Source organism: Cervus elaphus, chromosome 4 (genome assembly GCF_910594005.1).
Source record: "Cervus elaphus chromosome 4, mCerEla1.1, whole genome shotgun sequence".
NCBI classification, from domain to species: Eukaryota; Metazoa; Chordata; class Mammalia; order Artiodactyla; family Cervidae; genus Cervus; species Cervus elaphus.
Genome location: NC_057818.1, coordinates 57,326,698 through 57,340,806, shown reverse-complemented (window position 1 = coordinate 57,340,806; position 14,109 = coordinate 57,326,698). Strand labels below are relative to the sequence as shown.

At 56.0% G+C, this 14,109-nt stretch overlaps 2 protein-coding genes across 3 annotated transcripts; both read left to right on the top strand.

The window, feature by feature from the left end:
- Positions 1–608: 608 nt before the first annotated feature.
- Positions 609–7,063, top strand: KLK15 (kallikrein related peptidase 15). Its single transcript, XM_043899968.1, has 6 exons — positions 609–662; positions 1,993–2,066; positions 5,099–5,255; positions 5,561–5,844; positions 5,968–6,104; positions 6,729–7,063. The coding sequence occupies exons 2-6, from the start codon at positions 2,021–2,023 to the stop codon at positions 6,879–6,881; spliced, it is 777 nt and encodes a 258-aa protein (XP_043755903.1). The 5' UTR covers positions 609–662; positions 1,993–2,020; the 3' UTR covers positions 6,882–7,063.
- A 1,859-nt stretch (positions 7,064–8,922) lies between these two features.
- On the top strand, positions 8,923–14,058 carry KLK1 (kallikrein 1). 2 transcript variants are annotated; one of them, XM_043899960.1, is made up of 5 exons: positions 8,923–9,050; positions 10,818–10,977; positions 12,735–13,021; positions 13,152–13,288; positions 13,857–14,058. In XM_043899960.1, the coding sequence occupies exons 1-5, from the start codon at positions 9,005–9,007 to the stop codon at positions 14,010–14,012; spliced, it is 786 nt and encodes a 261-aa protein (XP_043755895.1). In that variant the 5' UTR covers positions 8,923–9,004; the 3' UTR covers positions 14,013–14,058. The 2 variants fall into 2 exon arrangements, with proteins under 2 accessions (XP_043755895.1, XP_043755896.1); XM_043899961.1 differs by lacking the exons at positions 8,923–9,050; positions 10,818–10,977 and adding an exon at positions 12,042–12,542.
- Positions 14,059–14,109: the final 51 nt, after the last annotated feature.

Sequence of the window (14,109 nt, the reverse complement as noted above, 5' to 3'; positions counted from 1 at the left end):
CAGAATTCAGAATTGGAGATCCAGAATCCAGAATTGGGGGCTCGGACTCCAACATCCAGAACTGGGTGTCTAGGTCCAGAATCCAAGATCCAGAATTGAATATCCAGATCCAGAATCCACTGTTCAGAATCCAGAATCAGAGATCCACGATCCAGAGCAGAGAGTTCAGAATCCAGAATCAGGGGTCCAGAACTAGGGGGATCCCTGTCCAGCTCCAGAGTCCAAGATCCAGAACCCTCCTCCAGGCAGAGGAAGCTTGGCTCTAGAATCCAGTTTCTACACTCCAGAGCCCAAATTCCAGTTACATACTCCGGACTCCTGGCCCTGTATTTTGATCTCCTCCAATTTTATGCTCTTGCCCTACTGCCTGCCTCCTCCACCCACACCCCCCAGACGAACTGCCCCTAGGAGGGAAATCCCTCCTCATAGACTCAGACAAAAACTTCAGCCTCATAAATGCTCATTAGGCCTTGTCCCGCGCCCCACCAGCCACCTAGGCGTCCCCGCCTGTAAACTGACTCTCAGCCATTTCCCACCCCACCCTCCCCCCTCCCCCAAGACCCGGGTGGAGCTGGGAGCTTATAAATTCAGGCGTTGGGGTGCCAGCTCCCTTTCTTCTGGCATCCAAGCTGCCCCAGATGCTGTTGGAGGATCTGGAGGGGGTGAGATCCTTGAGATGGGGGAGAGGGCTTGGAGTGAGGAGGGACACAGGTCCGCACTGGTCTAGGGGAAACAGGAGATGCCCGGGTTCCAAGGAGCAGATATGGACTGCCTGGAGGTATTTTCATGTCAAGGGCACCTGGAGAGGTCCATGTGTTCTTTACCGAGACACCAAGCTGGACCTGAACCAAGAAAATGTCCTGGAGATGTAAGACGGAGCTGCAGTTGGGGAGGTGGGGGAGGGGAGGGACTGAATCAGAAGGACATCTTCAAAAGCATTTGTATCAGAGCCAGGAACCAAGGTCAGGAGTTATCATCAGAGTAGGTCAGCTCAGCACAATCTCCCGAGGACCTCCCCTGTGCCAGACCCCTGGCTGGGCAGTGCTGGGGATGCAGAAAGGGGCTGACCTGAGCATTCCTGGGGGTGAAATCAGAGCAGGCACTCTAGGACCCAGAAGAGATACCTGTTAGACATCGGGGTCTCCCAGCTCAGCTGAGGGCTGAGCCTCAGAGGGCAAATACGAATTCAGAGATGAAGGGAAGACAAACTTTAATTTAAGCCCCAAGCTTGTCCAGCACCATGCAATGCTGGGATTCCTGAGTCCAATCAGGCTGGAACTGCCCTTAGGGAGTTCTGGGTCTGGAAGGGGAGGCAGACCCCACTGACTCAGGGGAGGTCAGAAGTGGACCTTGAAGGGAATGGCATACCTGGCAGGAGGAACAGAATGAACAAAAGTGCAGAGGCATGACATTGCAAGAAGGGAAAAATGGGAGAATTCACTGCCTCTAGGGCCAGGTCATGAGAAACCCAGCCAGGGAGCCTGCAAGGGGAGAAGACACTCAGGCCCTTGCAAGTGAGGCTGTGGGGACTGGGACTTTATCCCGGGGGAGCTGGGGGTCTGCGAGTGGAAAAGGGAGCTGGTCAACTCCAAGCGTAGGGGCATTCTGTGGGGGCCATGTGGGAGGACAGGCGGGTGGGGGGTGTGGGACTTGAGTAGAGAGACAAGCTGAGTGAGGTGGACCCCAGAGGCCAGATAAGAGGCTGGTATAGGGTTTGGGGAAAGGGTGAATCTTGAGCCAGAGCCTTTAGGCCCGTGAATGATGTTGGGGTCTGCCGGGCCATGGGGACGCTGGGGAGTCTGACTCAGTGCCTGGAGGAACAGCAGACTCCTGCAAGATGGGGAACCCAGGAGGAAAAGCAAGTTGGGGTGGAGTACAAGGATGGTGGGAAGAGGTGTCTTAAGAAACAGTGGGATGAGTTCGTACCTGGAGGGGTCCAGGTGGGGGTGGGAGGGGCCAGCCTCACACCAGCTCACCCTCTCCCCTCCCCAGACGTCAGCAGAGCCCTGGTCCCTCCGTCATGATGTGGCTTCTCCTCACCTTCTCCTTCCTGCTGGCGTCTGCAGGTGAGGTGGGCCCAGGTCGGGTCCAAGGGGACCATCTGAGGATCCCTGCCCCCACCCCCACCTCAGCCACCCGCCGACCCCCCCCCGGGGTCCCCGCCCTACCCCAAGTGCTGTCAGGGCCTGGGGCTGCTCCGGAGTCCCTGTGATGATGAACACGGCCCTTGGAGGACCCAGACCTGATTTCGAGTCCTGGGGCTGCCCTTTTCTCGCTGTGTGACTTTGAGGAAATTGCTTCGCCTTTCTGATCCTTGCGTGCCTTCTCTAGAAGACAACCTACCTGTAACAATACAGGTTTCAATAGTACGATGTAAGTAAAGCTTATGCATGCATGTGTGCTGAGTTGGGTCCAACTCTGCAACCCCATGGACCGCAGCCAACCAGGCTCCTCTGTCCATGGGATTCTCCAGGCAAGAATACTGGAGGGGGTTGCCCTGCCCTCCTCCAGGGGATCTTCTGACCCAGGGATCAAACCCACATCTTCCTGCATCTCCTGCATTGCAGACAGATTCTTTACCACTGAGCCATCAGGGAAGCCCCTTGGGTGGCCTCATTTGACAGGGGAGGGGGCTGTGACTCAAGAGAGGGGTAGCCTCTAGGTCAAGGTGACCCCAGGTGACAGGAGAACTCCAGACCAGGTTCAGCCACCCCCCATGGAGAAATTAAGTGTAACCTGATGCCTCTACTCTGGACAAGCAGAAGGTGGACTGTAATTAACCTCTCCCCACATGACCCTCACTCCTGGGGGCCCCTCAGACCTCCCCCCAGCCCTGCTGCCAGCCTCCCCTCCGGCACTCTCCATGTTCCCTCCTCTCTGGCCCCCCCCCCCCCCCCCGCCATCCCCCCACCTGCCCGCTGCACCCGACTGGGGCCTCCACCCTCCTCCAGCTTCGACTGGCCAGGTGCAGCCTCGGTGCCCAGCTGTGCAGCCCACACCCTCCGACCTTCTCCGAGGACAACCCCACCCTTCCAGTGTTAAGCCCCTTGTCCACCACATCCGCGTTCTCCCCCTCCCCTGGCCTGGCCAGGGCCCTTGGCCCAGTTCCTGACCCCGGAGCCGGGTAGCATGTATGGCTGTGTGAAGCCCGTCCCGGTGTGCGTGTCTGTGCGCCTAGGCAGCTGTCACCTTGAGGGGGACATATCGACATTGCCCAGTGTAGGGGGTCATGATCTTGACCCTTTCCTGTTCATGTACTTGTGCGCAGTACAGTGTGGGTGGGGGGAGTGTGTGTGTGTGCAAGGGTTACCCTATGTGTCTGCATTCTGACCACACGTGTGAGCCTGGTCCCCAACCGTGAAACTCAATTAGTGACCTTGAACACCAAGGGAGTGATTAGAAGGCTGATCTAGAGATGGATAAATGTGACATGCCCTGGCTGCCCGTGTCTCCAGCAATGTGTCTTTGACCTTGAATGCCACTTCTGTGTTCCGTGTCTCCCTGGGTCTGAGCTAGTGGGTTCACATCTGAGTTCTGGCCCTCTGGGTCAGCTCTATAACTCTGAATCTCCACAAAGTGGCTTGGGAAGGAATCACAGTTTTGACCTTGACCATCTTTATGTGAATCTGCACATACATCAGGCTTCCTTTGGCTAAATTTGTGTCCACAACTTGAACATCCACATGTGTGCCTACATAAGTAAATCTATATGCCCTTTATTTAAGATAACTAATATTTATTAAGCAGTTACAATGTGCCAGGCATCATACACACCCTCTCTCTCTCTCTCTTGCTCTCTCTCCCACTTAATTCTTAAAACAACCCCATTATACAGATGAGGAAATAGAGGTACAGAGAGGACAATTTGTTCAAAGTCTTACAGATAATACGTTTGAATACAGGAGTTTTTACTCTATGACTTCAGATTTAACCACTACACTATAGACTCATGTTGATGATGACTCTTTGGGGACCTGAGTGTGTATTGGTGTCTCTTCCTGTGTATCCTCATTAAGGACTTCACTTTGTTGTTCAGACCCCATGGGCAAGTGTGCAAGCCTGTGACCTTGTGTATGCAGATCCACACAGGAGACTTGATCTGAGCTTCTATGTCCCAATATGTGTCTGTGAATGTGTGCGTGTGCACACACGTACATACACGTGCCCTAACTGTCCCTATTCACATACACACATGAAGCTATGTGCTGTGATTCTTAAAGCTGTGACCCACGTACGTGCACATGAATTTCAGCTGAAAGTGTTGGTAATATCAGTTCGTACGTTGGGAAGACTGACTGTGCCCCTGTGTTTGCCCATGACCTTGTATGGCCACATCTGTGTCCTTGTAAGATACTGCGTTTGGCTGAGATGTCCAGACTCTGGAGCCAAGACTTGTGTCATACATATTGAGAGGCCGCATCTTTTTGATGTCTGTGACAGCTCAACCTTGAATGGCTGGTTCCAAGTGACCATCTGTCTGGACCTGAATCTATCATCCTTGTCTCCACTTCCTCTCACAGAAGGCTTCCTGCCCTCTCGTCCTTTCCCTGTCCTTGCTCCTAGAGTCCTGTATCAAGTGGGTGGGGAGCTAAGGGCAGGGAGATGGTTCTGGAGGGAACAAGCAGCAGGTGGAGATTTCCCTGGCTGTCCGGTGGTTAAGACTCTGTGCTTCCACTGCAGGGGCCCCTGGTTCAAGCCCTGCTGGGGAAACTAAGATCCCACATGCCACGTGGCATGGCCAAAAAAAAAACAAAACTTTTTTCATTTAAAGTAGCTGTTGTAAAGGCTAGAGAGAAAGCTGTGCTAAAAAAAATCAATAGCGGGGCAAAAACAAACAGACAAACAAATCAACTTCAGTGAACTTCCTTAGCTGTCCAGTGGTTAAGACCCAGGGCTTCCACTGCAGGGGCCACGGGTTTGATCCCTGGTTGGGGAAGTTCTGCATGCCGCTGGCCAAAACAACAACAACAGGGACATCTTAAGAAGTTGGGGGAAGGCAACATCTGGAAAATGCGTGGTGAGGGCAGGGTGCAAAGCAGGTGTAGGGTGCGAGGGAAAGGCCTCTTTTCTCAGGGATCTCCTCTCTCTCCTTTCTCAGTGGCCCAGGACGACAGTGACGAGGTGCGGAGGGGTGAGGAGTGTGTGCCCCACTCCCAGCCATGGCAGGTGGCACTCTTCGCTCATGGACGCTTCAACTGCGGTGCTTCCCTCATCTCGCCGCAGTGGGTGCTGTCTGCAGCCCACTGCCAAACCCGGTATGAAAGTTTAGGGTCCTGAGGGGGCGTGGTGGGAGGGTCTAGGAATCTGAGAATTGTGGATTCTGAGGGAGAAAAATAAGAAAAGAGCTGGAACCGGGGGATTGAGTTCCAGGTGTGTGCATGGCTTTGGCACCTTGGTCTCTGAGAGGCCGGGGCTGGAACTATTGGCTCCAGGGCCTTGGGGAAAGGGTAACAGGATCTCCAGATTCCCAAAAGGTCAGGGGACCCCGAGTTACCCACTCTTTGATATTTCTGTCCTCGTCTCACTCCGCTTGCTGGTAACCACTCGCCCGCCCGCACAGCTTCCTGAGAGTGCGCTTGGGCGAGCACAATCTGCGCAAGCGCGATGGCCCGGAGCAACTGCGGACGGTTTCTCGCATCATCCCACATCCGCGATACGAAGCGCGGCACCACCGCCACGACTTGATGTTGCTGCGTCTAACCCGGCCCGTCCGTGTCACCGCCGAAGTGCGCCCGGTCCCGCTGCCTGCGCGCTGCCCCCAGGCCGGCGAGGCCTGCGTGGTGTCCGGCTGGGGCCTGGTGGCTAACAAGGAGCCTGGGGCCACAGGGAGCCCCGAGTCACAAGGTGCGTAAAAGGATGGAACGGGTTGTCAGGCCTCCCTCGAGGACCTTAGTCTCCAGGGCTCGGGCGGAGGGGACAAGGGCCTGAAATTTTACAGATTCGCTCCAACTCTACCGTCCTCTGCAGTGAGACTCCCGGATACATTGCACTGTGCCAACATCAGCATTATCTCCACCGCGTCTTGTAATAAGGACTATGCGGGGTGCCTGATGGACACCATGGTGTGTGCGGGTGTGGAGGGCGGAGGCACCAACTCCTGTGAGGTCAGAGCTGGCAGGGAGCCACCGAAGGAAGGGAAAGGGCGGGAAACCGGTTTGGGAGTTGGAACAGGGGGCCGGGTTTTGCTTGCTGTGGCCAGGGAAGATGCTGAGGATAGGTTTGAGGAAGGGAGAAAGAAGGGCCCTTAGGATGGAGGTGAGGTGGGAGATGGGCTTAGAGAGGTGATGGGTTTGGGTTGTGTTTGGGGTGGACGATGTGGTTTGGGCAGGCCCTTGAGGATGAGGATGAGTTTGGCTTCTTTTCAGATGGGAAATATATCGAAGTTGAATGGGGGATGGAGATGAATTTTGTTTGGGATGCAAAAGACGGGAAGATTGGGGCTGGGTTGTGTTGCAAGTGAGGATGGATGTGGGTTAGGTTAAATTTTGAATGGGAAAGGTGGGGGGTTCGGGTTGCGTTGCTGGGTGGGGGGTGCAGTTGGACATGGGTTGTATTGAGCTGTGTTGGGTTGAGGTTGGGTTCGACTGGCTTGGATTAAATTGAGTCCTCCTGAGTTGAGCTGGGATGGGTTTGCATGGGGGTAGAGCTGGATTGGGTTTTGTTTGAGATTCTGAATGGTGGTGAAGATGGGAATGGGTTCCCACGCAAGCTTCCCCTTCTCCCCACAGGGTGACTCTGGGGGACCGTTGGTCTGTGGGGGTGTCCTGCAGGGCATTGTGTCCTGGGGTGATGTCCCCTGCGACACGACCACCAAGCCCGGCGTCTACACCAAAGTCTGCAGCTACTTGGAGTGGATCAAGGAAACCATGAAGAGGAACTGACCATTTGGGCCTACCACCTGTGTCCCAGCAGCCCCATCCTGACCTGGGACAGAACTGGGCCATCCCCCCCCCGAGACCCGGTCCAAGGCCCAGAGGTTAGCCATGGACTTGCCTGTCTGAGACCAGAGCTGGTGATCATGGTCACCTGTTTGATACCAAAATAACAGAAAACACTGATGCAAGCTTCTCTGTGGAAGTTTCTGCAACTTACTTCGGGGGTGAAGGGAAAGAGGGGCCAGAGATTGGGAGGGGAAACCAGAACCACCACATCCTGGTCTTTTTCACCCGCTGCCCTGACCTTTAGGCGGGAAGAAACGACATGAAGCAGGGCTCTCTCAGTTCATTCAGCACCTTTTGATCTTGAGCCAAAGATCCCACCTCAGTCAGCCTGGCTTTCCCCATCTCACGTTGCTATCCTTAGGATTAAATGAGACGATTCATAGGGACTGGTTTGAATATTGCCTGGCCTGAGAAAAGACTCTGTATTTCTGGACTTCAGTGAAAGAACGCAGTACACACTAGATAGTCGAGAATGATTTATTTTTCTTCAACATTGAGTTCTGGGCTTCCTGGTGAAAGGTTTTTGCTGAAACCATGAAAAGACAGCAGGATTCTTGGCCTCCGGAGGAGAAGAATTCAATCTGGGGCCAGAGACGAGGCTGGATCGCTCAGAGCTTTTGTGTAATAAAGTTTTATTAAAGTATAAAGGAGATAGAGAACGCTTCTGACATAGGCATCAGAAGCGGGCAGAAAAAATACCCCCTTGTTAGTGTTAGCAGTGGAGGTATATACTCTCCAATTAGTTATTACACTGAATCAAAAGAATGTCTGGAGGTTGTAAAGACCTCACTAGACCTACTCCCATAATTTACATTTTAAGATAACAGGATTAGCCAGAAGGTTTACTCCAGAGACTGTCCTCAAGCAGGATACATTATTGTTATATAATCCTAAGGAATGTAGAGGGGAAAAAAAGTTTGTCCTTTCTTCCTCCTTGAGAATTCCAGACCCCTTTCTCCTTGGGGCCCCGGACTTCTTATCAATCTGCCTAGGAATTGACTCTCTCACTGGTAGCCATGGCAAAAAGGCAAAGATGCTCCTTTCTGTAGGCAGGTTCCCGACATGCAGCAGAGGTTGGGCCCCCGTGAGCTGCTTTGAATCTAGTTCCTGACCCCCAAAAATGTGATTTTTTCCCCAAGGTCACCGAATGTTGAAGCACATGAACCTGCCTCCTGAGACCTAAATATTTTATGGAGGGGAGGGTGGGTTGGAATTTGTGGAGATCTCTTGATCCTGGAAGGCAGGTATTCCAGGATCTCTGGGACTTTGAAGGACATGACTTCGAGCATCCAGACTTGGGAAACAAGGAGGAGGTGGATAATGGAACCTTCCCATTGTCTGGGGGGGGGGGGGATATTAGATTTTGAGATGCTGGGAAATTCACTCTGGAAACCATTGAAATTTCATATTTCTGCATCTGGAGATGCCAGGATTTGGTGAGGGGTACCTAAGACTTTATTATGAAAGGAACAGTAGATTTAGGGACCTGGGTTCCAAACCTGGGAATGCAAGAGTCAGGGCATTCTGAAAGCCCAGGCTTACATTTCAGGAGGTGCTGGAAGCTGAGAAATTGGCGTCTTTGGTTCCAAGAGGTTTGGGGAGAAAGGAATCAGAACCCCACTGCTGGTGTTTGAGGGTGCATTGGGTCTTGGGGGTACATAGCCTTACGTGGGGCCAAGGTATCTGGGGCTTGGTATTGGAGGACAGTGGTTCCTCCACCATCCTGTTCCTGCTCCCACTCACCCCTCTCCCCCTCTGCTCACCGGCTCTGGCCCCACGAGCAAGCTCCAGGCCCTGCCCCATCTGGCTTCTGGCCGCAGGAATGCTTCCAGCGTGATTGAGGGCCTGCAGAAGAACAGGTGCTCAGTGTCCCGTCCGTTCCACAGCCCTCGGGGTGGGAGACGGTTGTCCAGCCCCCAGGAAGCAGGGGCAGGGCCTGAGCTAGCATCTGGGTGCCAGCAGGGCAGGGGTGGGGCCCTGGGGAGGGGGGAGGAGGGCTTTAAAAGGCTCCTTCGGGGAGGCTCTCCAGCTCCAAGCTCACCACCTGCCTGCCCCTGGACACCATGTGGTTCCCAGCTCTGTGCCTTGCCCTGTCCCTGGCAGGGACCGGTGAGACAGTGGGAAAGATGGGGGAGGGTGGGGATGGGCCCTGATTCTCCAGCTGTCCCCCCACATCCCCGCTCCATAACTCCTTCCCCTCCCACCTGGCACCTCAGCCTTCACCCCTCCAACCCCGTCCAGTCCAGACCAGGATACCAGGCTCTTTCTTATCTATCCCAGCTGCACCCTAAAATCCAGCCTGTCACTCCTTCCACCTTGCTCCCACTAGGTCCTTCCTCCCTCCTAGGAAACAAGCAGGGTTTCCTCCTCTTCCCCACTCAGATCCCTGCCCCCGTCCGCTTTATGGGATGGACCCCCATCCATGTCTGTCTATCTCTTCCAAGGAGCACCCCCAATCCCATCGGACACTGGGACCCCAAGCCCCCGCTCCTATCCCTAGTTCTCTATGGCCAGATGGTCTGGCTCTTGAATCCCCAAGTCCTACCACACCCTGGCGATTCTCCCCATCCAGCTCTCAACTGGCTCCTCCAGTCTTGCCACCTGATGCCCCCTAAGCCCCTCAAGATCCCCGAATTCCAACTAGACATCGATGCTTCTTTGAAAACAGACTGTCTGGTCTGTGACCAGGTGGGCCTCCCATCTGGTGTGGGGGGTTTTGGAAGTGTCTCTTCCTCCCCTCTTTGTTCCAGAACCTCCATCCCACACCTCTAGCCTTCTCCCCACGAGGAAAAATATCTGGAACCCACAACCACATACCCCTTTCCATGTGGAATTCCCATCCTCCCCCACGTGCCAGCTCTTCTCCAGCTGAACTCCTCCCAGCCAGCTCTGGTTTTCTGGGACCCCCTGCCACCTCTTCAAGATCCCAACACACAGCTTCCCAGCCCAGCTGTCCTGTCCTAAGATACCTCAACATCTGATTCTAAAACCTCCCCCATCAAGTGAGTTCTGTGTCCCCACAGCCACTTGGCCCGTGGCATGCCTTCTCCTTCATTTCTATTCTGGCCCTGCCCCCAGGAGAACCCCAGGTCCTCAGACCATGAGCCCCATCCCCATGAGAACCACCTGAATCCAGAATGACCGTCATTCCACCTTCCCTCCTCCCGAGTTCCCTCCCAATCTGACCCCAACCTGGTTCCAGAGCCCTAACTCCTCTTAGACTGCCATTCCTGGATTGCAGGACTCTGACCCTCATGGGACTCCTTTCCCAGCCTAATCCTTTCATTCAACCTTTGATCCGGAACCCCAAACTCTCCCAAATCCCCCAGCCCCAATCCAGGAGTCCCCAGATCCCCCTGATGCTTTTCTTGGCCCTTCTAACCCGAATCCGCAAATATGTGTTCTTTCCAGAGCCCAGACAGTCAGCCCTTGCCCTAACAATTTCATCAGCCTGGGAGCCCTTCCATCCTCCGAACCCTTCCCCCGCAGCCTCGGGGACCCAGCCTCCTGGGGCCTTTAATCCTCAGTTTCCCCTCCCAGAGCCCAGAGCCTCCCGTCCTCCAATCCAAGAAGCCAGGCCACCCGACCCCACACCAGATGCCTGCTGCACATGCTGTCTTGTCGTTCCCTCCCTAATCCCCGGGGTCAGCTCTGTGCTCTGCAGTCTCCACTCCCAGGATCACGGCCAACACCACCCCACTACCCCAGGGATGGCCCCCAGAATTCCAGGCCCTTCGCACGGCCCCTGGCCCATGTCCTCAGACCCCCCACCAGGTCTGGTCGGGCACCCCCACGACCCTGCAATCCCACAGCTGGGGCCCTTCGCCCCACTGCGTTGCCCCCCTCCCCACATGACCCGGCGCACCCCCTCCGCAGGCGCTGCGCTCCGCATTCATCCCCGGATCGTCGGAGGCCAGGAGTGTGAGAAGCATTCCCAGCCCTGGCAGGTGGCTATATACCACTTCAGCACCTTCCAGTGCGGGGGCGTCCTGGTGGCCCCCCAGTGGGTGCTCACAGCCGCTCACTGCAAGAGCAAGTGAGTAGGGGCAGGGGGTCTGCAGGGGGCCCCGTGCACACAGGATTAAGCAGCCAGCACTGACCCTTGGGCGGGCTTCCCTGGTAGCTCAGACGGGAAAGAGTCTGCCCGCAATGCCGGAGACCTGGGTTCGATCCCTGGGTCGGGAAGATCCCCTGGAGAAGGGAATGGCAACCGCTCCAGTATTCCTTCCTGGAGAATCCCATGGACAGAGGAGCCTGGCGGGCTACAGTCCTTGAGGTCACAAAGGGTCGGACATGACTGAGCAACTAACACACCCACGCAGGCACTGTCCCCTCGGATAACCTCAGGGGAGCCTGGAGACCTCAGGCAGAGACGGGGGTGGGAGGCGGTTGTGGTCCAGGGCCACAAGGCGAGAGAGGCAGGGCTGGGACTGGATGACCCCAGGGAAGCCTGCTCCACGGCTGCCTGGGCCTCTTGCATCAGTCCTCCTAACTGTCCCTCTGTCTTTCTACGGCTCCCTCTGTCCTGTCAGTCTCTCATGGTTCTGTGTGTCTGTGATGACGATTTATGTCTATCTCCCTCTCTCTTCTGTCTCCATATCTCTGTCTCTCTCCCTGTCTCTGTCCATCTCAAGGTCTCTGCTACCATCTTTATCACCTATGTCTCACCCTCCATCTCTCTGTCTCTCTCTGTCTCTGTCTGTCTGTCTCTGTCTCTGTGTCTGTCTGTCTCTCTCTCTGTCTCTGTCTCTCTGTCTCTGTGTCTGTCTGTCTGTCTGTCTCTCTCTCTCAGTCCCTCTTCCATCACTACTGAGCACGCCTCCTCCCCAAAGAAACGGATGAGACTGTCCCCATCTGTGTATTGAGGGGTAGCTCTAAGAGGACACAGAGCAGGGCTGGTGTCAGCTGGAGCTGGGGAGGCGGGGGCAGTGGAAGAAAGGAGAAAGAAGAGGGAGGGAGGGAGCTGGGGCAGGAAGGGGACGCGACCTTGGGCCGGGGGCCAGGCCACCTGCCCGCTGGGGATCCAGCCCGGGAGCCTCCGCGGCAGCTGAGCTGGTCCCAGGCCCCGCCCCTCCCCCTCCCCCCCCTCCCTCCCTCCCTCCCTTTTCTCTGTCAAACTCTCCCCGCCTCGCCTCCCCAGCCTCTGTTGCTCATTCTCTCTTCCTCCCTCCTCGGGTGGCCCCGTTTCCGCTCTCCTTGCTCCTTCCGTCCTTGCCCTCCCTTCCTCTTTTTTTTAGTCTATTTCCGTCTCAGTCCCTTCCTTATCTCCTGTGTGCTCTGCCTCTCTCACTGTCTCTCCCCCGTCTTCCCATCCCCTCTGCTGTTCCAAGCTCTTTTTCACTCCGTTTCTTTGTCTCTGTCTGTGACATTGTCACATTCTCTTATTTTTGCACTCACTCTTCTCTGTTTTCTGTGATTGTATCTTTCCTGTCTCTCTCTCCTGCGCCCCCTCCCCTTTCCTGTTTCTCTTTGGACCCCGCCTCATGCTCTCCTGCTCCATCTCCCTTTCCTCCCCCATTGCTTGCTTGTCAGTCCTGTCCGACTCTTTGTGATCCCAGGGACTGTAGCCCGCCAGGCTCCTCTGTCCATGGAATTCTCCAGGCAAGAAGACTGGAGTGGGTGGCCATTCCCTTCTCCAGGGGATCTTCCCGACCTAGGGGTCGAACTCGGGTCTCCCGCATTGCGGGCAGGTTCTTTTACCGTCTGAGCCACAGGGAAGCCCTTCCTGCCCCCCCCCCCCCCCCCGCCACTCCCACCTCCATTCTCAAGGTCTCCATCCTCTCCTTCCTCCAGCAATTACCAGGTCTGGCTGGGTCGCCACAACCTGTTTGAGGACGAAGACACGGCCCAGTTCGCCGTTGTCAGTGAGGACTTCCCAAACCCCGGATTCAACCTAAGCCTCCTGGAGAACCACACCCGCCAGCCAGGGGAGGACTACAGCCACGACCTCATGCTGCTCCGTCTGCAGGAGCCCCTCCAGCTCACCGAGGACGTGCAGGTCCTCGGCCTGCCCACCGAGGAGCCCCAACTGGGGGCCACCTGCCTCGCCTCCGGCTGGGGCAGCATCAAGCCGGATGAGTGTACGCCGGGGTCCAGACGGTGCACGGGGTGTGTGGGAGGCGGGGGCTGGGGACCTGGCCTTCAGAGTCTGAGGGAGCAGGGCTGAGGGCATGGGGTCTGGCCGCAGCCGCATCTCTCCCTGGCCCGTAGTCTCTTACCCAGACGACCTCCAGTGTGTGGACCTCACCCTCCTGCCCAATGAGAAGTGTGCCGCAGCCCACCCCCAGGAGGTGACAGAGAGCATGCTGTGTGCTGGAAACCTAGAGGGCGGCAAGGATACCTGCGTGGTGAGCCAGCCTGACCCCCACCCCCCACCCCGGGGCCTTGAGGTGCTGGAGGAGGGGGCTCAGATTCTGGGCTGGGGTTCAGAGCTAAGCAGACATCCGTCTCCATCGCTTCGCAGCTGTAGCTCGTTGCCCCCTTTCCTTCCTGTATCCCCAACTTCCACACACATCAGAGTTCACGCATTCCTCCCTCTGACACATATTTCTGGTCCAGTCAGAGAAAGCCTCAGAGGTGAGCTTGAGGGTGGGCGGGTCCTGTAGCGTCCTGCTCCTTCTCCGCACTGACCCGCCTGCCGGGACCATCTTGCTCCTGAATCCTGCCCCCCGGGGTAGACACTGGACTCTGAGGGCCCCTCGCCATCGGCAGGACTCGAGCCACTGTCCCCTCTGTTGGAATCCGCGCTGATGTTCTTCAGGGAGTGGGCTCTGGAGACAGCTGTCTCTTTCTCCAGACATGGGGAGTTACTGTCTGGATCTCTGCACTCGCGTCCAAGGGCTAGAGCTCACCAGGCAAAACCCTCAAGCCTTTCCTAACCTCTCTCACACTCTCCCCTCCCTCTTTGTGCCGTAGGGTGACTCAGGGGGCCCGCTGATCTGCGAGGGTATGTTGCAAGGAATCACGTCATGGGGCCACATCCCGTGTGGCTCTCCCAATAAGCCCTCCGTCTACACCAAAGTGATTTTGTATCTGGATTGGATCAATAAGACCATGACTGACAACCCCTGAATGCCCCCGCCCTGTCCCTTACCCCCAGTAAAATCGAATATGCATCAAACTCGCATCAAGTCCTGGTGTCGTTCGAGATTTCCAGACGCTGGACACC

Coding starts and splice junctions, on each gene's coding strand:
- KLK1 (XM_043899960.1), top strand. CDS start 9,005: ATGTGGTTCCCAGCTCTGTGCCTTGCCCTGTCCCTGGCAGGGACCG. Junction 13,022..13,151: donor CAGCATCAAGCCGGATGAGT/GTACGCCGGGGT, acceptor CCTGGCCCGTAG/TCTCTTACCCAGACGACCTC. Junction 13,289..13,856: donor GCGGCAAGGATACCTGCGTG/GTGAGCCAGCCT, acceptor TTTGTGCCGTAG/GGTGACTCAGGGGGCCCGCT.
- KLK15 (XM_043899968.1), top strand. CDS start 2,021: ATGATGTGGCTTCTCCTCACCTTCTCCTTCCTGCTGGCGTCTGCAG. Junction 5,256..5,560: donor GCAGCCCACTGCCAAACCCG/GTATGAAAGTTT, acceptor CCGCCCGCACAG/CTTCCTGAGAGTGCGCTTGG. Junction 6,105..6,728: donor GAGGCACCAACTCCTGTGAG/GTCAGAGCTGGC, acceptor TTCTCCCCACAG/GGTGACTCTGGGGGACCGTT.